General features: G+C 43.6%; 1 protein-coding gene across 1 annotated transcript in view; it reads left to right on the forward strand.

The window, feature by feature from the left end:
- The window catches only part of ASIP (agouti signaling protein), a 73,750-nt gene extending 48,260 nt beyond the window's left edge, over positions 1-25,490 (forward strand). Inside the window, exons 2-5 of the mRNA XM_081097013.1 lie at positions 19,815-19,984; positions 21,257-21,318; positions 24,040-24,256; positions 24,470-25,490. Coding sequence (XP_080953139.1) covers positions 19,815-19,984; positions 21,257-21,318; positions 24,040-24,219 — 412 coding nt within the window. The 3' untranslated portion in view covers positions 24,220-24,256; positions 24,470-25,490. The remainder of the gene's footprint in view (positions 1-19,814; positions 19,985-21,256; positions 21,319-24,039; positions 24,257-24,469) is intronic.
- The last annotated feature ends 1,990 nt before the right edge of the window (positions 25,491-27,480 follow it).

Here is a 27,480-nt window from a genome sequence, read left to right on the forward strand (position 1 = left end):
TTTTCCTCAAAGGTTCATGGTTTTGCCTCCTGTCCATCTTGTGTTTGTTCTATTGGCTGATTACTTTTAAAGAAATAATTTTTTATTGTTCACTTATGTTCATCCCATTGCTTCATACTCAAACAGAATTATAGAGTCATAGCCCAAATCAGCAGTAAGAATTTGATGTCTTTTCTGCTTTCTTTCCCTCCTTTTTTTTTCCTTCTTTCCCACTTAGTTCCACTTCTTGTAACCCTGTATTCCATCACCTAATATCCCTCAGATATGAGATGTTGTTCCCTCCTCCCAACTCCACATTTGAATTCTTTTTTTATCTGAAGGACTTACTTGGTGAGCCATACAACAAATTAAAATTTAGAAAACATTTACAATTATGGAGTACTTCACAGTTTTCAAAGTGTTGCCACAATTTCATTTGATTCTCCTTTCGACCTAGGGTTGTAGGCTCAGATAGTGAGTTCAGAAAGTTAACAAAGCCTGATCTAGAATCCAGGCCTCCTGGCATCTTAGTTGCTTCTCATTCCAATTTCCCCTGTCTCTACAGGCTACCAAAAAGAACTTGGTCCCTAGAAACAAGGATAAATCAATTTAGGGCTGCACTGTACTCTCCCACCACCATCCCCACAAAAACAGAAGTGGTTGCACTGAGGATATTCAAGGGTAGGATTTATGAACTGAACAACGCTTGCTTCAGGGCCCTGTGGTAAGCTGCTGCCTTGTGGTCTGATCTCCTTATAATTCTCCTCAGTCTTTGGAAGTGGAATTGGTGTTGACACTGAGATTAGAAATAGCTGGGAGGGAAGTGGTTGCACTGAGGATATTCAAGGGTAGGATTTATGAACTGAACAGATCCCAAGAGACAGAATAAAACTTTGGTCTAATGAGTTAACCTGGAAAAACAAATCCTGTCAGAGAAGGGTTTAACTCAGCTTCTTTCAGAGGACTAATGGGCACTAAGAGGAAAAGTTAAACCCTAGGCGGACAGATTGTTGAGGCCCAGCCTATCTTGTTAATAAAATCTCTTTTGGGACTTTCAATATTGGTCTCATAATTTTTAAATTTCTATGTAAATTTTCCATCAGTTGAAGGGGCTGCTGGTTCTATAAGTTATTAGGCTGCGGTTCTCCTCTTCTTACTCATTGGAATTTTACTTGACGAACTAGAATTTATAAGGAACTAGAATTTATATGATCCCTTGGGCAGCAGCTTACCACAGGGCCCTGAAGCAAGCGTTGTTCAGTTCATAAATCCTAATCTTGAATATCCTCAGTGCAACCACTTCTGTTTTTGTGGGGATGGTGGTGGGAGAGTACAGTGCAGCCCTAAATTGATTTATCTTTGTTTCTAGGGACCAACTTCTTTTTGGTGGCCATCCCTTAAAAGCCAAGAGATGAGACTGGGAAACTGGTAGCTCCTGGGGTCTTTTAAAAATCTCAGCAGCACATCTTGCCTCTGCTGCCTAAGGACAGGTAAGGCACTCAGCTCTGGCTTCCCTTCAAGAGGCTGAGAATGGGCACTGTAAGTAGAAGGAAAACTATTTTCTTCTTGTTTGCTGCCTATAGAGATTCTATTCTTCTTGAAGTTTAAGTTTCAAATGACCTGAGTCGCTAGAAACCCCCTCTGTAAAATAAATGTTACCCTTTACTTCCGCTTCTTTTGTAAAATCTGTTCTCCTGGTCTGCTTACCCCTGCTTTTTAACTCAAGAGACATTTCTTGTTTTCATTGTGAATTGACGAGAATCTTCCTCCTGTGAGATGGAGTGAAATTTGAAATAGTGTTTGTAGTATGGTTGGTTGTATTCTCCTTGTATTTGAAATTACAGACAAGCCAACAGTAAGCCTCCTCTACTGCAAGGTGAGAACCAACATTCCTTTGGCCTCTGCCCTTTGAGGGGAGGCAAATGAGCTTAGTTGGCAACATAAAAATGCTTTCAGAGTGAGTGAAGATGCTGCCACCTTGGATCATTTAAATAACTTGTCAGTCATCTCTCATTTCTTAGTTTTCAGGAAAGCCAGATTTATTTGTTCCACTTTTTTTGGTCAGAGTGGTTAGGAGTTTAGAATAAAGGAAGCAATCTACCTTTCACTAACTAGTAGGTTCTTATTTCTCTTTACCCTGCTTTCTCCATTTCTAGCAGTAAATTATAAAATTCTTAGAAGTACTACTTCAAAATCTCAACCCTGACACAAGTGACATTTTAGCAGTTCTTTAAATGTCTTCAGAAAGTCACTTGTAATATCAGGTTTCTAATGACTTTTAAAAAGCAGAATTTAGGATTTAGGATCAATCTGCCTATGTAGAATTGGTTCATTTCATGTTTATTAGAGATAGAACAGATGAACAACAAATACGCATCTATCAACAAGTGAATAAATCATCTGATGAACAAAATGAACTGGTGATTATAATAGAATCAGGGACATAGAAAGGGAATGGACTGACTATTCTTGGGAGGGAAAGGGGTGTGGGAGATGCGGGAAGAGACTGGACAAAAATCGTGCACCTATGGATGAGGACAGTGGGTGGGGAGTGAGGGCGGAGGATGGGGTGGAACTGGGAGGTGGGGAATTATGGGGGGGGAAAAAGAGGAACAAATGTAATAATCTGAACAATAAAGATTTAATTTTAAAAAAATTTAATTCAGGTCCCCTTAAGCAGAGCCAGGGTCTGCCACATGTTTCTTGATCTCAAAAGATTCCTGAAGCAGACTCCATTCTAGACCCAAATCACCATTAAAATATTATTCAATTTGGCATCTGTTAGTCATAAGAATTAGACTCATCAGTTTAGTCAGAACAGTCAAATCAATCTGCATATAGATACAACCAAAGAGATCAAATCATTTTGGTGTTGTTAAAGAAAAAAGTATTCTGATACTTGTTTAAATGGTAAAAAAGAGGAAGAGATTAACCAAATAACTTATATGCATATATGTATACCCCATAGACACAGATAATAGTGTGGTGAATATTTGGTAAATGAATGAATAGGTGGAAAATATCACCCAGGCCAGGGGTGGAAGGGGTTAATGTAGGAGGGAAATGGGAACATCTGTAATACTTTCAACAATAAAGATTGTAATATGGATATTGTAATGGGGGATTGGGGAATTTGTGCATTTTACTGTATGTAAATTATATCTTAATGAAGTACTATTAGCATGGGGGGAAAAATCTCCCGTGATGACTCTAATGCTAGCCAAGTTTAAGTTCCCTGGACAAATAATTCCTAAGATCTCTTCCAGTTCTAAAATCCTATGATTCTTTTGTTTGTTTGTTTGTTTACACGCTATAATTTTTATATCCCCATCTCAGTTTCCTTGCCAGTCACTTTTACCCACAAATTAGATAATCTCTTTTTATCTTTCTTGGTCAAAGATATTAAGAAAAGCCAGTCCTGAGCCCATGCTAGCACTCAGATAAGGGATAGTGATAAAACTTCAGAGTTGTCTAGGCTCCAGTATCTCAGAACAAAGGCCAAGGAAAAGACATTGAATCAAAAAAAAAAAAAAGAAAGAAAAGAAAAGAAAAGACATTGAATCAACATCAGTCTGGCTTATGGTCCTGTTTTCTTGGCCCAACAGGACCAATAAGTCTGAAGATTTTCTGTTGTTGGTTTTCTTTTCTACCTATTCATTCATTTACCAAATATTTGAGTGCCTGCTTTATGCCAGGTGTTACTTGGTAGTTAGTGGGAGCAGCAAAATGAATGTAACAAGGTCCCTGCCCTAAGGGCGTTCAAATTCTATAAGAAAAGGAAAGCCAATATGAAGATAAACAGAGAGACCTGCTGCTAATTGTGATAAGAGCTATGAAAGAAGTAGGATGATGGGATAGGTAGAAACAGGAAGGATACTTTTTAGATAGAATCCTCAAAGAAAGGGGTGATATTTGTACAAAGATCCAAAGATTGCCAATGATCCAGCCATGAAAAGAGCTGAGGGAATCAAGTTCAAGGCCAAGGAATGAACATTAGGGCTAAGGTAGGAAATAGTTTAACGTATTTGAGGAAGAGGAAGAAGCACAGTATGTCTAGAATGTGGTGACTGAAAGGGAGAGTCTATCAGATGAGGTCAGAGAGTAACAGGGCTTTGCAAGCAATTTTGATTTTATTTCAAGAACAATGGGAAGCTAACCCAGGGCATACCTCAGGTTTGGCTCAGTGGATAGAGCATCAGCCTGCAGGCTGAAGTCCCGGGTTCAATTCCAGTCAGGGGCACATGCCTAGGTTGTGCAGGAGGCAGCCAATCAATGATTCTCTCTCATCATTGATGTTTCTATCTCCCTCTTCCTTCCTCTATGAAATCAATAAAAAATATTTTTAAAAGAACAATGGGAAACTATTAAAAATTTTAAGCAGGGGGTGATCTGTGATTTGAATTGTGCCTCTCCACCTCCCTCAAAAAATCATTCTGGCTGCTATTGGGAATGGATGGAACAGGGCAAGAATGGAGACAGGATGTCAATTAAGAGACATTAAAAGTGATGGTGGGCCCTAAATGGTTTGGCTCAGTGGAGAGAGTGTCGGCCTGCAGACTGAAAGGTCCCAGGTTCGATTCCAGTCAAGGGCATGTACCTTGGTTGGGGGCACATCCCCAGTAGGAGGTGTGCAGGAGGCAGCTGATAGATGTTTCTCTCTCATTGATGTTTCTAACTCTCTATCCCTCTCCCTTCCTCTCTGTAAAAAATCAATAAAATATATTTAAAAAAATAAAATAAAATAAAAGTGATGGTGGTTTGGCCTAGGGTAGCTTTGGTTAGTGTTTCAGCAGGGATTTAGAACCTCTGGGACTGGGTTAACCAAAGACAGGAAGCAAGAATTATCAACTTGTGAATTTCTCATGCTCTGGCTTTGTCTTTCTAATATTTCCCCTGCATATCATGGATGAAGAATTCCTTGGAATAATAGGCTTAGTCCCTGAAGTGCCATTCTTTTTTTTTTTTTTTTTTTTTTTTTTTGAAGTGCCATTCTTTAGAACTATTCACAAAGAGGCAGCCTTGAGAAGTGAGCCAAAGTTATGGCAAGAGCTTCTGCAGGCCCTTTTCATCAGCCCCTTCCTACCTTTTGGTGTCCCATCCCCACCCTCTGTAGAATCTGCTTCCTAACACCACGTCCCAAAGCTCTCTGGACCCTTATTTCTTTGCTTCTTCCTTTCTTCCCCTCCTCAGAGATCTGCCCTTGGGTAGGAAAACTGAAAACTAATCCAGTAATACTAATTGCTACCAACTTAATAATGACAGAGCATTTGCACTTTACCCTCCTATTAGCCCATAAAACATGCAATGGAACCTGACTGGTTAAGAGAAGATAGTGGTTTAAATCCTATAGATTATCTCACTCTGCCTTCCCATAGAACTCAGACTGGCAGAGAGAGGTTGTCTGAAGAAAAGCATTAACTGGAGACATTCTTTTTTAAAATATATTTTTATTGATTTCAGAGAGGAAGGGAGAGGGAGAGAGAGATAGAAACCTCAATGATGAGAGAGAATCATTGATCAGCCGCATCCTGCATGCCCCACACTGGGGATCGAGCCCACAACACCGGGCATGTGCCTTGACTGGGAATCGAACCTCAGCCTTCCTGGTTCATAGGTCGATGCTCAACCACTGAGCCACACTGGCCAGGCAGGAGACATTCTTGATCTTGGACCATGGTGGCCTGGGTTAGTGGGTAGAGGGATTTAGAGCAACATATGGTAGGACTAGCTTTCCATAGAAACCTTAAGAGATGACAATCCAGGCAGCCCCTGAGTGGAGGATCCCACACTTATCTGGCAGAAGATAAGGGTTCAGAGAGCTGTGGACCTGGAGGAGGCAGGATTTAAACAGGCTCCTGAAAGGAAAGGTAGGATTTGGAAAAGGAGATGGGAAAAACCATGGCATTCTAGATAGGGTGAAAAGAACCTTTCATTTGCAAACTGGAAGCTACAAGTACAGCAAGTACAGAAATGTACAACTCTGCAATTATCTTTTTTTTTTTTTTTTTTTTACTATGCGGAAACATTTATTAAATCTGGGGATGTAAAACAAGAAAGGGCTTAGATGGACACAGACACTAGGAGGTGAGGGCATGTGCTGGGGGATGGGGGTGGCCAGGGAGAGGTCAATGAGGGAAAAAGGAGACATATGTAATACTTTAAACAATAAAGAATATTTTTTAAAGGGCTTAGCATTGAAGAAGCAACAGGAGAACCTAGGCTGGGCTGCCCTAGCTCTCTGGGAAGTTAGAGAAAAGGAGGCCTTGGGAACAGGTTCAATGGACTAGCCTGCAAGGAGTTGCCTCTACCCATTGCTCCCCAGGTTGCAAGTCTCATAGGGTCCCTTAGGGTTTAGGAGATGCATGCCTTTGGGGAAAAAAGTGAGGGAAGAAGAGGGAAAAGGGAATGGTGAGGTTGGTGGTGTTCCCCAGAGGAAGAGCACGTGCTGGGTCTGGGTCCTTTGTCATGAGGTTTTATCTCTTTCTCTCAGGTGGGAACCTCAGGGGATGTCTCAGTGGAAGGTATTAGCAGAATATTAAACAGGGCATCTCTGGATGCCCTGGTTTCCACTGATGGGACAGTGTCAGGGCAGGGGGTCTTGGTCATTGCAGCTGGTCCTCATGTCCCCCATCTGATTTTGCTGCTTTTCTGGATCTGGAGCTGAAATACTACAACTGAGGCCTAAATATTATTACAGGGAGATGACGTTCTTTATCTGCTATAAATTGCTCTGCTAGTTTGTTCAGCTATCTGCCTCCATTTCCCTGTTCCACTTGTCCAGGCTTACTGGCCTATCTCATAAAGATGATACTAATCCAGAAGATTATTTAATTCAAAAGGTGTTCATCGCAGATGTGAATCCATAAATATTGGCAGTGGTCCTCAATTAGAAGCCTGCATAGAATTCTTGAAGAAAAACACTTGATCAGCCCTAACTGGTTTGGCCCTGTGGATAGAGCATCGGCCTGCGGACTGAAGGGTCCCAGGTTCAATGCCGGTCAAGGGCATGTACCTTGGTTGCGGGCACATCTCCAATAGGGGGTGTGCAGGAGGCAGCTGATTGATGTTTCTCACTCTCTATCTCTCTCCCTTCCTCTCTTTAAAAATGTAATAAAATATATTTTAAAAGAAAAGGAAAGAAAAACACTTGATCTTTCCTGTCAGAGGACTTCCAGAGGAGTTGTACTGATGGCCTCAATGTGCTGGTGGACTAGACCTCGAGATTACAACTTTGGAGACAGTTTTGGAATTGTTGGTAGAGTTTGTTCTTTCGGAGGGCTGTGAGGGAAGGATCTGTTTCAGACCTTCTTTCCACGGCTTGTAGTTGACTGTCTTCTCTGTGTATTTTTTCACGTCATCTTCCCTCTATGCATGTCTGTCTCTGTGTCCAAATTTCCTCGTTTTATAAGGACACCATTCATTTTGAATTAGGAACCACTCTAATGACTTCATTTAAATTTGATTAACCTCTATAAAGGCTCTATCTCCAGATTAAATCACATGCTGAGATATTGAGGTTTAGAACACCAACATAACCTTTTGGGGGGGGGGGGGGAGAGATGCTTCAATCAAGGGGAAACTTTTCTGATCTTAAGACGTGGGCCCTGACAGGTTTGGCTCAGTGGATAGAGTGTCGGCCTGCGGACTCAAGGGTTCCAGGTTCGATTCTGATCAAGGGCATGTACCTTGGTTGCGGACACAACCCTGGGAGTGTGCAGGAGGCAGCTGTTCGATGTTTCTCTCTCATCGATGTTTCTAGCTCTCTATCTCTCTCCCTTCCTCTCTGTAAAAAAATCAATAAAATATATTGAGAAAGAAAGGAAGGAAGGAAGGAAGGAAGGAAGGAAGGAAGGAAGGAGAAAGAAAGAGAGAGAGAGAGAGAGAGAGAGAGAGAGAGAGAGAGAGAGAGAGAGAAAGGAAGGAAGGAAGGAAGGAAGGAAGGAAGGAAGGAAGGAAGAAAGAAAGAAAGAAAGAAAGAAAGAAAGAAAGAAAGAAAGAAAGAAAGAAAGAAAGAAGAGAGGAGAGGAGAGGAGAGGGGAGGGGAGGGGAGGGGAGGGGAGGGGAGGGGAGGGGAGGGGAGGGGAGGGGAGGGGAGGGGAGGAGAAAAGACTTGGCAAGGAGTTCTTCCCAAGGACTCATTGATCCCAAGGCGAATAGATTTAGGAACTTTAAAACACAGAAATCCTTGAAAGTCTTTCCAGTTCCCAGATGCTCTACCATTATCTTGTTCCCTATTCCCCAACCGTGGTTGTAAAGAGGCATGCTGGGAGTGAAGCATCAGTCCATGTCCGACAACAGCTGATTCTGATCAATGACGATGGGGCTTTTTTCCTTTCTCTACTTCCCTCCCCAACTGAGAAAGCTGGAGTCCACTTAGGGATGTGCAACACTAAGTTACAAACCCTGGTCTTGTGGGTACGATGAGCCATGCTTTATTCTGGTTAAAGAGAGCCATCCCATTCAGAAAGAAGCAAAACTACTGTCTTGACTTGGTTGTAAATAGTTGCCCTACTCTTAAAAAAATCTATAGACCTAAGAGTGCTAACCCCCCAATCAACATTTTAGAAGCCCCTGATCTACCAGATGCAGCAAGCATGTCAAACTCAAAAGCTAACATGAGCCAAATAAACAAGGTGTAAGTTTATGTGGGCTACAAAAAAACAAAAGCTTCAATTTTCACAGAAACGTAGCTATATTTTGATAGAGACATGCTGAATACAAAGGGCTGAACTAAATTAGTAATCGTTAACATAAAGTAATAGAATATTTTAATAAAAATTAATATTTTTCTCAAACATTAACTTACCAGACACTGAATAACTACACAAATTAATAAGTGTAACACAAATAAACCTATTTTTCTTGTTCTCCGAAAGCAAAATATTTCCTGTTGCGCACACCAAACAAGTCAGTACAAGACTAACGGTGTGGCAACTTACACCATACACAAAAATAAACTCAAAATGAATAAAGGACTTAAATGTACGACAGGAAACCATAAAAATTCTAGAAGAATCCAAAGGCAACAAAATCTCAGACATATGCCGAAGCAATTTCTTCACTGATACAGCTCCTAGGGCACTTGAAACTAAAGAGAAAATGAACAAATGGGACTACATCAAAATAAAAAGCTTCTGCACAGCAAAAGAAACCATCAACAAAACAACGAGAAAACCCACTGTGTGGGAAAACATATTTGCCAATGTCATATCTGATAAGGGCCTAATCTCCAAAATTTATAGGGAACTCATACAACTCAACAAAAGGAAGATAAACAATCCAGTCAAAAAATGGGCAAAGGACCTAAATAGACACCTTTCAAAAGAGGACATTCAGAAAGCCAAGAGACATATGAAAACATGCTCAAAGTCACTAATCATCCGAGAGATGCAAATCAAAACAACAATGAGGTACCATCTCACACCTGTCAGACTGGCTTTCATCAACAAATCAACAAACGACAAGTGCTGGCGAGGATGTGGAGAAAAAGGAACACTTGTGCACTGCTGGTGGGAATGCAGACTGGTGCAGCCACTATGGAAGACAGTATGGAGTTTCCTTAAAAAACTGAAAATGGAACTCCCATTTGACCCTGTGATCCCACTCCTAGGAATATATCCCAAGAAACCAGAAACACCAATCAGAAAGGATATATGCACCCCTATGTTCATAGCAGCACAATTCACCATAGCTAAGATCTGGAAACAGCCTAAGTGCCCATCAGTAGATGAATGGATTAGAAAACTGTGGTACATCTACACGATGGAATACTATGCTGCTGTAAAAAGGAAGGAACTCTTACCATTTGCAACGGCATGGATGGAACTGGAGAGCATTATGCTAAGTGAAATAAGCCAGTCAATGAAGGAGAAATACCACATGATCTCACTCATTCATGGATAATAGAGACCATTATAAACTTTTGAACAATAATAGATACAAAGGCAGAGCTGCCTCAAACAGATTGTCAAACTGCAGCGGGAAGGCCGGGGAGGGTTGGGGGGCAAGAGGTAGGGGGGTAAGAGATCAACTAAAGGACTTGTATGCATGCATATAAGCATAACCAGTGGACATAAGACATTGGGGGATAGGGGAGGCTAGGGGACTGTCTAGGGCGGGGGGATAAAATGGACACATATGTAATACCCTTTGTAATACTTTAAGCAATGAATTAAAAAAAAAAAAAGACTAACGGTGTGGCAATCGGCTGCTAAAATATTCGCTGCTAGTATTAGTGGAGAGAAATAGTGCACCTGAGCGTAAGGTGCATAAGGGACATGATTAATCAGTCATTAGCAAATGTTGTAGTTCATTATTAATAATTATGTATAACAAGATATTGTAAAAATTAAGTCACTAAATTTTTATTAAAATATTTCTTACATACTGTTATATTGGCTGGGCCACAAAAATATTTGTTGTGGGCCACAAGTTTGACATGTTTGAGATACAGAGACCAGGTCAGAATACAATTTGCCTTTTTTTTTTCATTTCCCTTTTTTAATATTGAAGAATATTTTTAAACATAGAACATTTCATATCACCTCCACCCAGAATCATCCTTATTGATTACCATACTAGAGGACCAGAGCACAAAAATTTGTGCACTCGGGGGGGTGGGGGGGGGAGGTCCCTCAGCCCAGCCTGTGCCCTCTCTCATACTGGGACCCCTCGGGGGATGACCACCTGCTGGCTTAGGCCTGCTCCCTGGGTGATTGGGCCTAAGCTGGCAGTCAGACATCCCTCTGGCAGCCCGGCAGCCATCGGGGGATGTCCACTTGCCAGCGGGGAGCAGGCCTAAGCTGCAGTCATACATACTTAGTGCTGCTGAGGAGGCAGGAGAGGCTCCCACCACCACCGCTGTACTGGCAGCCGTCAGCCTGGCTTGTGTCTGAGCAGAGCTCCCCCATGTGGGAGCTCACTGACCACCAGAGGGCAGCTCCTGCATTGAGCATCTGCCCCCTGGTGGTCAGTGTGTGTCATAGTGACCAGTCATTCCCAGTCTTTCTGTTGTTAGGTCAGTTTGCATATTACCCTTTTACTATATAGGACAGAGGCCTGGTGCATGGGTGGGGGCCGGCTGGTTTGCCCTGAAGGGTGTCCCGGATCAGGGTGGGGGTCCCCACTGGGGTGCCTGGCCAGCCTGGATGAGGGGCTGATGGCTGTTTTCAGGCTGCCTGCACCCCCTTTTGGGTTGGGGTCCCCTCTGGGGTGCCTAGCCAGGCTGGATGAGGGGCTGATGGCTGTTTTCAGGCTGGCCACACCCCCTTTAGGGTGGGGGTCCCCACTGGGGTGCCTGGCCAGTCTGGATGAGGGGCTGAGGGCTGTTTTCAGGCTGGCCAAGCCTGGGGGCGACTGAAGTTCCCAACCTCTCCTTTTTTTCTTTTCTTTTTTATTCTGGGATTTATTTACCTTCTATAATTGAAACTTTGTTGCCACTCCAGCTCTGAGGCCATGGCCAGCTGAAAGCAGGTTTCTGGGTTTGTTTACCTTCTATAATTGAAACATTGTTGCTTTCAGAGCTCAGAGCCCGGCTGCAGCAGGCGGGGAACCTTGGCTTCCTCCATTACTGAAGCAAGCAAGCCTCCTGCTCGCTTCAGCTGCATGGCTGCTGGCTGCCATCTTTGTTGGTGGTTAATTTGCATATCTTGCTGATTAGCCAATGGGAAGCATAGCGGAGGTACGGTTAATTTCAATCTTTGTCTATTATTAGATAGGATTTGCTTCAAGTGGAAGTTCTTTTACCACATAGCTCCAGTCTCCATAATTCTTCTTCAGTTTCTTTGTCTTTTCCTTCCTTTTTATCCTCTCTATTTTCCCTTTCTGACTTTTTTATTTTCTTCTCATAAATTCTAAAATCTAGCAAGCTTATAATTTTTTTTTATAAAGAAGACTAGTCTCGGCCAGGTGGCTCAGTTGGTTGGAGTATTCTCCCAATACACCTAAGTTGTGGGTTTGATCTCAGGTCAGGGCACATAGGAATTAACCAATGAATGCATGAATAAGTAGAACAACAGATTGATGTTTCTCTCTCTCTCTCCCCTTTCCTCTCTCTCTAAAATCAATATACTTTTAAAAATTAAAAAAGAAGACTAATTTCAATTGATATTTATCTCTTTGAGGCTCTTGATTACTTTTTGGGTGCATATCTGATCCTCAATTGAAACATGTTGCCATCCCAAGATAAAAGTTGTGATTATTAAGTTACATGGCACTTTTTCTTATGTGACTTTTTTTTTCTGCTAATGTTTTCTTATTGATTTCAGAGCGGAAGGGAGAGGGAAAGAGAGATAGAAACATCAATGATGAGAGAATCCTGCATGCCCCACACTGGGGATTGAGCCTGCAACCGAGGCATGTGCCCTATGGGGAACCGAACCATGACTTCCTGGTTCATAGGTTGACATTCAACCACTGAGCCACAACAGCTGGGCTCTTACGTGACGTTTAAATTGCCTCTGAAGGCATGTCTAGAATAGTAAAGATATTTTAAGCAACTTGCAGCATTAGGATGAATTTATGACCTGTGAAGGTTACAACTTTGAGGGAAAATACTCAACTGGCTATCTCAATCTGGTTGTGTCAGCTAAAAATTAGAATCATTTTTAAATTGTGAAATCCCATGACTTAAGCCACATGTTATTATTTTTACCAGATTTAGCTACAAATCACTATTTTTAGAAATTAGATTTATTCTCAGAGGGCAATTCTTGCCACCAAAAGGAATATTCAAAAGGATGTCTTGCAACCTCTCTAAAGAAGATGCTGCTCACTTAAAATTATAGCAAGTCACAGTGGGAGGAGAACTTAAACATCTAATCCAAATCCTTTCTCACATAGGTAAAGAAAAAGATGCACATAGAACCTTTACCAGTTTACTCAGTGGTTAGAGCGTTGGCCTGTGGACTGAAGGCTCGCAGGTTTGATTCCTGGTCAAGGGCACATGTCTTGGTTGCAGGCTCAATGTCCAGCCCCAGTTGGGGCATGTGCGGGAGGCAACCAATTGATGTCTCTCTCTCACATCAATGTTTTTCTATCTTCGTCTCTCCCACTCCCTTCCACTCTCTCTAAAAATCAATGGGAAAAATATCCTCAGGTGAGGATTAACAACAGCAGCAACAACAACAAAATGCACATAGAGAGAAAGTAACTTGCTGGAAGTCACACAATGAATTGCTGGAGGGCTAGGTCTAGAACCCAGGTCCATTCTTTGGCCCCTCCTCCACTGAGGTGACTGATGCCTAGGGCACTAATTAGACAGCTACAAGTGTTGTCTATAAGTAGTCTCATTATTACATAACTTACTGCTGACACTAATTACATTAAGTGCAATTTAATGTTTCCCACAATCCACAAACTTCTTCATAGCCACCATGTTACATTATCAGTGTCAGCTTTCTCAATCTGGAAATCAGGGCTGACTTCATGGGAGTGCAACTTGAGCAATTTGCACAGACCCCACACTTTGAGGGCCTCATGCTTACTTTATTGCTCTCCTGGAGCCTTCTTGAAATTCTGAATTTTTAAACATGTGGTTCCATTTTTCCTTTTGCATGGAGCCCCCTGCAAATTAGGTAGCCTGCCTGTAACTTACATCCTAGGAGATAGGCATGAGGAGGAAATTGGTCTCCCTGTTTTATTGGGAGAGAGGTAATGAAATGCCTAGAATTATATCTGGAGGGAGGATCAAGAATTTGGCACCTGTACCCCTGATTCAATCCACCCACTATTTCCCACTACCCAGGCCACACCCCTAATTTGGGCGTGTAGGACCTAAAGATTTTTCCAATATGAAGTTTGGCTTCTTAAGAAAAGCTCCTGCCAACATAACTGATTAAAATGGGATGGAAATCTCAGTCATTGGCCTTGGCTATGCTCATCTGGCTACCACTGGCCTGATGGCTCTAAAAGGAAGCCACCCTCCAGGGCAAGAAGGTCAAGGAGACTGCCAAAGGGGAAAGGTATTATAGAATGGAGAGGAAAGGCACCCCTGGCTGCTGCACAGAACCATGTGAGAGAAGGAGGACCCGACAAGAGCACAGAGGTGAGGGTGGGTATACCTCAGGGGCTGTAGCCCCAAATTGGAAGGAGGCTGAAGAGATTGGAGAGGTCCTTGCTCAAGAATAAGTCATAATATCCTCCAAGACACTGTACTGTTTCACCCCTCCCCCCCCCCACCCCTTGCTCCTGTCTACCCAAGGCATTTATTTAGCTGTACCTCAGCTCTCGCACTGGTCTCCTTCCTTTTTTGCTAGTTATTTATTTGTCTTCCCTGTTGGACCAAAGGTCATTTAAAGGCAGGGACTCCATTATTCATCTATACTGAGCATACAGTAAATTGATTCAATTGAGAGAAACATTTACTGAGGCCTTATTTTGTGCTGTGCATAATTCTAGGCACTGAGTCAGGGGGGTAGAGGGAGGGGGTGGGCTTGGAGATAAGTATGGCACAGGCTCAATCTAAAAGAGGCAAATGAACAAATCATCACAATACAATGAGTTTAGGGAGGAGGAATAATTAACTCCCCTGGAATGGGGTATTATGGAAAGTTTCCCATGGTATTCAAAAAACATTTGTTGCTTGATTGCCTATTCCAGGACAATAATAAGTAGGTAAAGCATATTATCACCCTCATGCTACCCCAGAAATTGTCATCACTGATAAGCCTGAATGAACATTAAGAAATGGGCAAGCTCTGCCCTTGGGAGTGGGAGTGGCCTGGGGGGGGGGTGGCATTCAGGGGAAAAAGGAGACATATTTAATACTTTAAATAATAAATACAAATAAATAAGTGGGGGGGGGGGGGTGGAGAAATGGGCAAGCCCTAACCGGTTTGGCTCAGTGGATAGAGCGTCGACCTGCGGACTAAAGGGTCCCAGGTTCGATTCCAGTCAAGGGCATGTACCTCGGTTGCGGGCACATCCCCAGTGAGGTGTATGCAGGAGGCAGCTGATCGATGTTTCTCTCATCGATATTTCTAACTCTCTATTCCTCTCCCTTCCTCTCTGTAAAAAATCAATAAAATATATGTTTTAAAAAAGAAATGGGCTAGTAGCCCCAATGGAACCTCCTAAGCTCAGCCCAGCTGCACATATCATGGATGCCCACATGGGTGAAAGACGTGTGGAGCAGTAGGATCCTTATGTAGCCATTGGATATCTGGTGTAGGAAATCTAGTTAACTATGAGTGAGAGATATTTCTCCTCTGGCCCTGACCCTCAGTATTTGGTACAGCTAGTTTGGCAAAGAAACTGAAACACTGTAAAAATTGTGTTACCTCTCCCAGGTTTTGGCATATCAGAAACAGTAGCTGATGAACCATAAGGATAATAGGCTTTGAGAGTATTCCAGGACAATTAAGGGGCGGGCCCTGGGTAAAAAGAAGTTACACTTAGAGAAAGTCCTATGTTTTGGTAACAGAGGGGCCCCAGGTAAAAACAAGTTACACTTAGAGAAAGTCCTGTGTTTTGGTAACGAGAGCAAACTGTACCCTGAATTTGAAGTACAAAAAAGGAGGAAGTTCTTGCAAGTTCCTTAGCCTCATTGTCACTAATTAAATATAACTCTCTCTGCAGCTTCTTTAAATCCTTTGATGATATGTCAAGTGACATCCACTATTTTATTTCTATCATTCTTCAATGTTTTATTACAAAGCAATAACACGCTTGTAAAAAAATTTAAATACTGAAGTACATGAAAATGTGCATGTCTCTACCTCTCTTTCGGGGAGAGTGAGGCGGCCCAAGCGCAGCAAGCAAAGTAGAGCTGTATTTCCACCTCAGAGCATAGCTGGTGTTCAGGCCATTTGGGGGCTCTCTGTCTGTGGAATTTGCTTGCTGCTACCTCAGCACATCTACACAACTAGATCGGGGCCTGCCGGCCAACCTCCTGTGATCCCCACCCACCCCTCCCCCACACCCCTCATGCACGAATTCGTGTACCGGGTCTCTAGTATAAGCATAAACACATTTGAGAGCGTCTTTATATTTGTTCACAAGTGGGATCACAGTGTTTATATTCTTCAGTTTGCTTCAATGTTATATTTCTTTAATATATTCTAAACCAGCACTAGTACAGAATGATGTGCCCCTTCTAACAAGCACACTTGCCCAACTATAGAATTATTGCTTGGACAGAAAAAAAAAACTGCTCATCTCTGCTCTCATATGCCTGTGATTCTGGATGAGCCCCACTCAGGTTGCAGGAACATAATATACAAAGAAAGGGTCTCCACTTTATCTCCCGGAGGCTGGGTGGTTCTGAGCTTTTTAGGGGCCAGAGACTCCCTTATGGATTCAGAGAAAGCAATGGACCTTCTTTCCCTCCCAAAGAAATGCACATATGCAGAAAGTTTTGCAAACAACATCAAGGTTATGATTCCCCCCTGCTATAATTTCCTTTACTTCCCAAGTTTTTTTTTGTTGTTGTTCAAAAAACTGGTGAGGGGAGAGTCTGCCTCCATCACCACTAGCCTATATGAGTTGATCCTCTGCGTTGGGCCCTTCTTGAGCATTACTTTGCCTTTGGCCACTTTTCTCCTACACAGAGATGAGTGGACCCAGGTCCCCAAGTCCCTGGCCATTGGTGCTTGGCAGGCCTGGAAGCCAGTGGTGGAAGACAACTGAGCCCAGTCACCTCCTCTGCAATGCCATCTTGCTAGCTGCCCAGACACACTGGCTCCCCTCACTGGTGCCACCAAGCAAAGCCCAGGACAGGATATCAGGGCTGCACCTCATTAACATCTAGTATGGTCAGTAGCTATTATTGTTCACCGTCTTCAAAGAAGACTCTGCTCCTTCACCTCTTCTTCAGTTTCCATCTCTCCCTATACTTCTGTCCCAATGGGTGGGTAGTCATCCCCATCACTGGGAGATTATCGTCTTTTCCTTTGCTTTGGGGACCAACGCTTTGACCCTGAAGGATTAAGATACCAGACTATCCCAGTGCCATCGCCAAGGGGATATCTGCAGTGCTCGGTGTGCACTGTATACTGTTACACTGTCACCATACTCAGAGATGATTTGGACACTGTTTCCCACACTCCCTCCGTCAGAGCCCTTACACATTAGTTCTCTTGCACACACACACACAGGTATGGACACACACCGACAAGACTCTTAAGGTACATAAGCTGATTGCATTTAGCCATGACTTCCCACACCCTCTTTTACAGAGTTTAGTCAGATTCAATCACACTCATGCATTTGTAAATCCCTCAACTCCTAAGGATTCACAAGTAGCCTTTACAAAATCTTTCTTGGTGCAACTGTCTAACCTGCCCCAAAGCCTGGGAAGCTAGAATTAGAAATTTTGAATTCATAGAGTTTTAGAATAGAAATATATTTAGATTCTTCTGTTCAGTAATTTTTTATTAAGTTGCTACTCTGTGCCTTGTAATATATACTTGAGTTTTATAGTCCTATTGTCTCATTTTACAGATGAGAAACCAGAGGCCCAGACAGGCAGGGTCACACAGCCCCTTAAATGGCAAGTACATCCAGGTGACCTGACTCCCCTTCCTGGATTCTTTCTATCCACCATGCTGAAGAGAAATTCATCTTAAGTGCTAAGCAGTAACTTAAAGCAGCTGATGAGTTTAAGAGAAGGACTTGTCATCAGTGACACTACAAATCAAAGAACTGCCTCACTACTACAGAGGGGAATGACAAATTATTCTTGAGAAACATTACACAGGTAGTCATTGCTGCCAGCATTATTATCCTGTATTCATAGCAGGGAGTGTGTGTCTCATGTTGAGTAGTAACAGCAATGAGGGCTTTTACAGGTCCATAATCCTTTACCTGAAATTTCCAAATCCCCAAACTCTGAAAATTGTAAGGTTTTAATTTTCCTTTGGTAATTCATTTGACAGCAAAATGACCTTACCTGAAATCATTTGGCAACAAACCTGACCTGAGTATGTGAATCAATTCACAGTCTTTGTTTGTTATGAATAGTCACATCTTTTTGCTACAGAAACATCAATATTTTTATCATGGATGCTCCCAGGCCCCTTATAATGGGGTTTAATAAAGTATATAGATATTGTTTTGTCACAATCCACAAAATTCTAAATTAAAAAAAAAAATCTGACTCCAAGGATTATAATACAACCAGGTATTATGGACCTATATTACATTTAGAATATACATATCCTCCCCAGGATTGGTGCAAGGTATACTGATTTTTAGCCCTCTCCCAATACGAAGAAGATTAATTCCGCTGAGACTTCACCCTTTCCAGACTCAGTGTAGTTTTATAGTTCCACTAAGTTATTTGGGTTCTAAGAAATTGTATTTTAAGTTTATTACTTATTGTTGCTTAGATAGCAAAGGAACCTTTTGTTGTTGTTGTTAATCCTTACCCAAGGAAAAATCTCCATTGATTTTTAGAGAGGGTGGAAGGGAAGGGGAGAGACAGAGAAGCACCGATACGAGACACGTCAATTGGTTACCTCCTGTACACACCCCAACCAGGGCCAGGAATCGAGCCTGCAACCTAGTACATGCCCTTGACTGCAACCCTTCAGTCTGTGGGCTAAACACTGAGCAACTGGCCAGGACTGGTTTGTTTTTGATACAGGTTTGTTTTGTTTAACTATTGCTGATATGAGGTAGAACCTCAGAGATCAAATTGTATGAGGTAAGAACCTGAGGGCCTGAAGAGATGTTTTAGGCTTTAGGGCATGAGATTTGTTGACCCACCACACAACACAGATGTGAGCTGCTTAAGAAACTTCTTTATTGCCTCTTTCTGTTTTACATTTGAGTATTCTGCAAGTCAGCGTTTACTTGAAGAAAGAGTTCCCCTGCTAAATAATGCAAACCACTGACCTAGTCCACTCCTCTCATTTTATCAACAAGGAACTTAAGAGTCTATAAAAAAGAATGGATTTATCCAGTCATGCATCTTACTAATGCTTAAATCAAGACAAGAACTCAAAGCTCCTGACTCCCAGCCCAGTGTTCATTTCATTGACTCCCTACCAGGTTTTGAGAAGAAAAATGGTGGTCAGTTCATGATGGGCAAATGCCCGATGATGAAGGAATCTAAAGAAATCAGGAGGCATGTCATTAGGGTTGAGAGGAGGAGAGGATGGACTTCAAGGAGTTTATAATGAGGGTGAGGGCTGACTGTTTGGATCCCTTACTCCTGGAATATAACAGACATAAAGAAAATTTTACTCCAACCAAGCTGAAGGCTGGGAGGAATAGGTTAGACATTGGCTAGGCTGCTGTATGGAGTCAAGGAGTGGGCGGGACCAGCAAGAACAGACATTCTCTTCTCACCCACAGAGCCTTATGGCAGGGCAGACAGAACCTTAGAAAAGCAGCCTCAGCTTCTTCCCAGACCACAGAGAACATGCCCAGGGAGGGCCTGGGTGGAGATGCTGCATTTAGAGAATATGAAGATGCTGCTAAAGCCCTCATTGAGACAAACTCGCACAAACGAGGGAAGAAATCCACTCTGGGATCCGTCTGCTTCATCATAATCCAGCTAGTGATAGATCAATAAATCAACAAATCCAGTTAGCCTATGTGCATTAGTCCATTCTCCTGACTCAAACCACACCTGCATTCATTCCCTCGGTGTGTGGGAATATAGTTTATGTGACGACATACACTTGTTTGAAGGAGCCGTTTATCCCTGCATCTTTCTCACCGAATCTTATGAGCCTTATCTGTTCCCCTTCCCTGTCTTAAGCCTTGCTGGTCCTCCAGTTCCCCTGGGACACTTGTGGAACTGGGTCAGAGCACCAGCCCACAGAAACAAAGAAAGCAGGAGGGCACATTCTCTTGTCACATCACCTGACTGCCTTCCCTGTCCCACTCAGGCCTCCTCAGATGGATGTCACCCGCCTGCTCCTGGCCACCCTGCTGGTCTGCCTGTGCTTCCTCACTGCTTATAGCCACCTGGCTCCTGAAGAGAAGCCCAACAATGACAGAAGCCTGAGGAGCAACTCTTCCATGAACCTGTTGGATTCCCCTTCTGTCTCTATCATGGGTAAGTAGCCTGGCCTTGGGCCCAGCTTCTGGGTTCTGGTGGTTGAGAAGGGACTTCAGGATGCCAAACATGCTCCCCAGGCTGATACCAAGATCCACTGCCATAGGTCAAGGCTCCTTCTTGCTCACCCCATGAAATAATCCTGGACGAATAAGCATCCCTTGACTCATTTGGTTTAGGAAAGCCCTGCATACCAACCTACCTAAAATGTAGCTTGGCATGTTAGAGGCTTGGAGAGTTAAGACACTTGGTGAACTTAGTTTAACTTAGCATTTCTGACACTTATTGAATCACAGCACGTCTATCAGTGGTAACAAACTAGGAAATCCTGCAGAATATAACCAAGTCTGGGATGAATCAGTCCTGTCAGGCCAGGGTTGAGAATGACTGCTCAGGGAATGTATCAAGGCCATTACAGCTGGTACTAGAGATCTGTTTTAAATTATTATTTCCATCTGAAAATAATAACAAGCATACTAGTACTTATTGTGTGCTAGGCGCTGTGAGGTGAGGTACTATTTTTACTCCTATTTCACAGTTGAAGAAATTGTGTCTTAGGAAAGCTAAGTAACTAACATAAGATCACACAGTTCTTAATTGGCAGAGCCAGAATTTAAACCCAGTTGTTTAACTTCAGAACCTAAAATAAAAACTAATGTCCCTTACTGCCTTGCCTCTCACTAGCAAAAGAGGATATTCTAGCTGAAGTAAGGCAAGGGAAGGGAGTTGAAGTACATCAACACTGATTGATCACCTTCAATGTGCCAGACTTTCCACTTTACAAACATACCTTATTTATCCTCAAGACAACCCTGCAAGGTAGGTATTACAGTACCCTGTTTGCAGATGAGAAAACTGAGTCTTAAGAAGGATAAGTACGTTGGCTAAGACTACACAGATGCTATATTGCAAAGACTAAATTTAAATCAGGTCTGCCTGACTCCAAAGCTCTGAGAAATGGAAAATAGGACTATAGGAAACCCAGGTCCATCCATGTATAAGACACTGAGTCCATTTTACAGGGCCTTCTGGAATTTCCCCTTTGCCTTCCCTCAGAGGACACTTTGCTCTCAGTCCCTGGCTCCAGGTCAGCAGCCAGGCTAACAAGAACTTGATGGCCAAAAAAAGAAACTGATGGCCTAAGTACCAAGATGTGATTCATCCAGCCAACCTCTCATTCTCTCCCCCACCTGGAGCCCCCTCAGCACTTCCCACTTCACTGCAGCTCAGGGCCCCAGAAACATCTGTCTTTGCTCTCTTCTCTCTTTAAAGGGCTAAACAAAAAGTCCAAAAAGATCAGCAGAAAAGAGGCAGAAAAGAAGAGAGCTTCCAAGGTAGGCCTGGGAGTTCTCACTGTGGGGGTGGGACTGGACTTAAAAGGGGAGGACCCCCAAGCTCTGGGTGGGAACTAAATGATTTTTCAGACCTACATGAAAAAAAGTAGCTGACAGCTACCTAAAGGCTTCCTGCCCTTGAGTCCTGAATCAGACCTTCACAGAAGCCCCAGGAGCTGAGGTTCACTGAGTAAAAAAAAAACGTATACGTGAAAAGCATCTTCCTATACTAGCTAGCCCCCTGCCTGAAACTTTATCATCACTTATTCTTTTGGATGAATGCAAAGTTTCCTAAACCTCAGTCATTTCAGAACCATTTCCACAACTTTTGCCACATCTGAGTTTCATCTATGTATTAAATACGTTTAAAATTAAAATGTTATAAATTATATTACTGTGATAGAAAACTCGTATCCTTTGTCATAAGTAGAAGGTAACTATAAAAATAAGTAAAATGAGCCCGGCCAGCATGGTTCAGTGGTTGAGCATTGACCTATGAACCAGGAAGTCATGGTTGAATTCCCGGTCAGGGCACATGTCTGGGTTTCAGGCTTGAGATGTGCAGGAGGCAGCCAATCGATGATTCTCTCATTATTGACGTTGCAGTCTCTTCTTCTCCCTTCCTCTCTGAAGTTAATACAAATATATTTAAAAATAATAATAAGTAAAATGAAAATAAAACACCGTTGGTGGATTCTAGCTAAATGGTATTGCCTGCCAAAGGCTCTAAATCTGAAGCTTGTTCTCTGTGTTAAAAGGAAGATTAGAAAGTATTGGGGAGGCATTAAGGACATACTGGCACCAGACCATATTGAGCCTTTCAAGTTGAACAAGATAAAAAATAAACAATCCTTTCTCACTGGGATTCAGCATCATTTAATATTCATGCACCATTTAAAATCATATCACTATGGTAGAGATTCCCACACTTTGGGAAACACTGGAGTAAGGCATTGTTGAGATGCACACATTATTCCTTAGTGTGACTCGTTTTATCAGATCATCTGTAACCAGACCAGGGAAACCTGGACTAGGTTTTAGGAGGTAGGAGCTGGCACTGTCTGTCTGATCTTGAGAACGTTCCTGCTCCTCTCTGGGCCTTAGGTAAAGTGAACAAGCAAATCAAATGATTGACAGATAAGAGTATATAATTGACAAATTTATCTATATGCTAGGTACCGGGAATATGGAAGTGAACAAGGAGATAGATCCCTGCTTTCATAGAGTTTCCATTCTTGTGGGGAAAACAGGCAAACAGCAAGTAAACCAATAAATAGGTGAAATAAATTCTTAATATGATAAACACTGAAGGAATTAAAGCATGGTAATGAGATAGAAAGGAAAACCTTTGCAAGGAAGCATTTAAATATCAGACTGAAAAATTCAGTCATCTCAAGCAGCAACACCCAGTAGGAATACAATGGGAACGACATATATAATTTTAAATGTTATAACAGCCACATTTTTTAAAAGTAAAAAGAAACACATGTAATTAACTTTAATATTGTATTTAACCCAATATGTCCAAAATATTATGATTTTCTTTTCTTTTTGATTTCAGAGAGGAAGGGAGAGGAAGAGAGATAGAAACATCAATGATGAGAGAGAATCATCAATCAGCTGCCTCCTACATGACCCCTACTGGGGATGGAGCCCACAACCTGGGCATGTGCCCTGACTGGGACTCCAACCATGACCTCCTGGTTTACAGTTCAGTGCTCAGTGGTTATTGAGCCACACTGGCTGGGCCACATCTTAATTCAGATGTTAATTTTTAACAAAGTCAACGTAATCCTAAAAAACAATAAAGTGTTTATCAAAAAATTTTTACACTACTTCAGTTTTAAATTAAATGAAAAATTTTGAAGATCTTTATTGATTTTTTTTAGAGGGAGAGCAAAAGAGAGAAACATTTATGTGAGATTGGCTACCTCACCATCTGATGGAGCCAAAACCCAGGCATGTGCCCAACCAGGAATAGAAGGGGCAACTTTTCAGTGCATAGGACAACGCCCAGCCCACTGAGCCACATGAGCCAGGGCTAAATTGGATAAAATTTGAAAATTCAGTTTTTCAGTTGCACTAGAGACACAGGAAAGGGAGTATCCAGCTCAAAGACACTGCGGTAGTAACACTTTTTCGTCTGGTGCACAGAAGGAAGGCCAGTGGGGCAGTGTGGTGAAGGCGTTAAGGGGAGGGGTGGGCGCACACAGGGCCTCAGGGTCAAAGTAAAGTTTATGTTTTATTGCAAGTGCAAGGAAAAACCATTGGGGGGCTTTAAACCAGAGTGGGATGCCATCATAGGTTTTCGGAGAGGTTTCTTTGGAGCACTGGAGGATGGACTGTAAGGGGCCCAGGGCAGCACAGACACAGTGGCCTGGCCCAGGGTAGCGGAGGTGAAGAAGTGGGTAGAGTCAGGATTTACTGTGAAGGCAGAACTGAGAGGACAGAAAGGGAGAAGGGGAAGTTAAAAACGGTGGAGTTGAGTGGGGTCCCTGAGGGAGCGAAGAGGGCCAGGCTGGGCCATGTCAGTTTTGCTGAGGATGGAGGCGGCGGGACATGATTAGGGAGCAGGCCGGGGCCCCCTGGGGTGAGTCGAGCAGGTGGTGGGCAGTGGGTGGGGATGTCGGGTCCGTGGCCTCCATAGCCCAAAGATTCCCAGGCAGAGGTGAGGTCGGGTGGGGCAGGAGTGGGCGATTGGACAGCCCCGGCATTTCCCAGCAGAGAAAGGCTTCGATTAAGAAGGTGACGCGGATCCGGCCCCCGCCGCCCGATCCCTGCGTAGCCACCCGCGACAGCTGCAGACAGCCGGCGCCCCCCTGCTGTGACCCGTGCGCCTCCTGCATGTGCCGCTTCTTCCGCAGCACCTGTTCCTGCCGCGTGCTCAATCCCAACTGCTGAGCGCCGCTCCCGGCTGCCAGCGGGGCGGGGCTTCCAGGTAGGAACTCCCCCTCGACCCTGGGGTCCCTGAAGGGCTGGTGATCTCTAGTAAGATGTGGCTTCTTAGGACTGGGCGCGGGCGCGGGCGTGGCTACTGAGGTTGGGGCGTAGCTTTTAGCAGGCGGGACTTCAAGGGCACGTGGCTTGGGCTGGGCTAAAATCCAAATAGTTCGTGCAGGCCGATTGAAAGTGTGTGCCTGTTTCTTTAAAGGGCCAGAAAGATCCTTTTCCCTTCGAGGAGTCCGCTTTACATCGAAAGTACGGCAGGCTGCGCACGCACTATTTCCGTGGTCTGGGGGGAAACCCGATCATCCCGGCCCTAAAACTATACTCCTCTTAAGCGTTTCTCCAGGTCAGCTGGAGACAGTGCTGCCCCCTACCTTTAAACCTGAGAACACCCGAAGATGCCTCCACATCCAGGGAATGCAGACCACCAGACAGAAAGGAAACATTAAGGAACTACCATTCAGTCTTTCCCCTTCTAAGGAGCTCCCCCTACCCCCCGCCCCTGAGAAAAACAAGGAAGGTACAACTCCATACACAATCTCACTGGTTTGTCTGTCCTGGGGGGATCTGCTGATAAACCTGGGATGGCTGCTTGTGACTGGGAGATGCCATGGGTCCCTACAGCCAGAAGGCTATGCCTTAGGAGACTTACAAACAAAGGTGCCACTTGTGCCCACTCCTCCCTTTTTTCCCAGGATTTCCAGAGGTGCAGGGGACTGGGAGGAGTTTCTCCCACTGACAAGCTAAATAAATACTGACCATTGGTCCCCAGACATTAACCCTGACAACCTTTAGTTGGGGCTCCAAGTAAAAAGCAGGGGTTCAGGACTCCTTCCTCTCTCACACCTCATTGTCAGCCAGGAAGCAGGCAGTGAGCTTGGTGATTTAAAAATAAAAGGAAACCACTAAAATGGGAGTCCAGAGGCCAGAAAGGGAAGCTCTAACACTCCATGGCAACTACAGGAAGAGTTGTCAATTACAGGCCCCACCAGGAAAAGATGTTCATTGCATCTCCTACAAGAAATCAACTACCCTAGCAACTCTGCCAATGAGAAACTGTCACCTCCTTGAAATCACTTTTCTCCAATGGACCTTTGTTCAAAACCTATCCCAAATCCCTTTTTCTCCATAAAATACGGTTCCTTTCCTTCATTCTATGGCTTTTGTTATAGTTTGCTTGCCCTGATTTGCAACACTGCTGTTCCCAAATAAACTCATTTTTGCTGATAAAATAACTTTAAAAAAAATTACTGACTTTGGAGACAGAAGGGAGAGATACATTGGTTCGTTGTACCACTTGTTTGATGTCCCAGAGAAGGGATTGAATCCGCAACCTTGGCATTTCGGGATATGCTCTAACCAACTGAGATACCCAGCCAGGTAAAATAACTTTTACTTTTAAGGTCAACAGTGAGTAGGCAGCAACCTTTGTCATGGATTATTGGGGCCTGTCGCTTAAAATGTCCCAAGCTGTTGTCTGAAATTTCATTCTTAGAAATTATCTGAGTCTGTGAGAAGCTAAGTGCAGCATATCTTTGGACCTGGGAAGAGGAACGCCTGGGATACTGCTTTGGGGAGAAAGGAGATTGAGGTGGGAAGGAGGTCTTTGATCCCAGCCAAAGTCAGGGGTCACAAAGAAACTCCCAGCACCTTGTGGCGCAAGAGCTGCAGGAGCAGGGACACCACTTGTCAGTGCACCCCAGCAGCTGGAGCCCTTCCTCAAGGAACCACTACAAGCAAGAAACAGGAAGTTGCAAACTGGCGTAAGTGGAACATCGACCAACTGCCTCCTGCACACTCTGACCAGGGATTAAGCCCACAACCTGGGCAAGTGCCCTGACCAGAAATCGAACCAGCAACCTCTCAGTGCATGGGATGATGTCCAACCAACTGAGCCATACCATCCAGGGCCATATGATGATTTTTAAAAAGCCTCTGTACAAGAATGATTCTAGAAGCTGAGGCAGAAAAAATGTGAAAGCAGTTGCCTCAGCCCTGATAGCTACCATGTATCTCTGTCCTTAGAGGTGAGGACAGTGGGGCTCAAGGGCCAGCACAACTTCAGCCACCTCCCCTTGCCCAGTTGTCCATTCACAATCTTCCATCTTCCAAATTCCTTAAAACTCTCTCCTTTCCAAGGATCTAGTTCCAACTGAAGACCCAGGCTGTGCCTGCAGTGACATAGCCAGTATGCAATAGGAGGCAAACTTCAGAACCTGGACCAGATAGAGCGGGAACCACCTGGATAGAGTACAAGGAAAAAGATGGGTGCTCCAGGCTAAGCTAGTAACACAATTCTGCACTCTGGACAAGTCTGTGCTTCTCTGGGCTTCCTTTTCCTGTGTATAAATTGGGAAGCTCCTGCCATTATTCCTGATGTTCTTGTTATAAATTTGAGGTAGTGATGCTTCTTGTGCCTTAATAAGAAATGGGGGGGGGGGGGAGCTACCAATTGCTTGTTTTGTTTACTATCACTTAGGCTGCAAGACCATAGGACAAGAACCTTTTGTACCTTGTACCACAGCTGCTACTGACAAATGCCATCATTAATGAGAATATTAGGAACATATTGCAGCCACTACTCCTGTGTTTTCCAGACGTTGCTCACCAACCAGGCACCATTTGGCTCCCAGGGGTGAGGCCCGAGATGCAAAGCCAACGAACTAGTCCGTTAGTGATTAAAAAACAAACAAACCACTTAGCTGCTGAGTCCAAACAACTGCATGGAAGACGAACCCATTTATTCATTCAGCAAATGTGTGCTGAGCACCTACAATGTGCCAGGTGCTGTGAATATTGCGAAAGAGTCCAATATGTATCCTCTCCTTACAGAACTTATGGTCCAGTGGACCATGACCATAGGCCCTGGTAGAGGCTAAAACAGTTGTTAGGAATGGTTCCCTTTCCTGAGAAAACAAAAACAGCCATGGCCAGGCTAGATAGTACAGGACCCTTGGCCAATTCCTTCTTTCCCCAGGAAGCTTTGATGGCAGAGCCCAGATATCAGGAGTCAGGGTAAGGGGCGTAGGAGACACATCATCTTTCATTATGAGCGCCTGGTCAGTGTTACCCATGTGACAGATTAGCAGACCTGAGATCAGAGTTAAGGCTAAGACCAGACTGGCAGGACATCTCCAAAAAAGGAAAGGGGGAAAAAGCCTGGGTAATAAACCAGAATCCATAGGGGACCAGAAGTGGGGGGACTACATGGGATCT

Source organism: Myotis nattereri, assembly GCF_964212035.1.
Source record: "Myotis nattereri genome assembly, chromosome: 8".
NCBI lineage: Eukaryota > Metazoa > Chordata > Mammalia > Chiroptera > Vespertilionidae > Myotis > Myotis nattereri.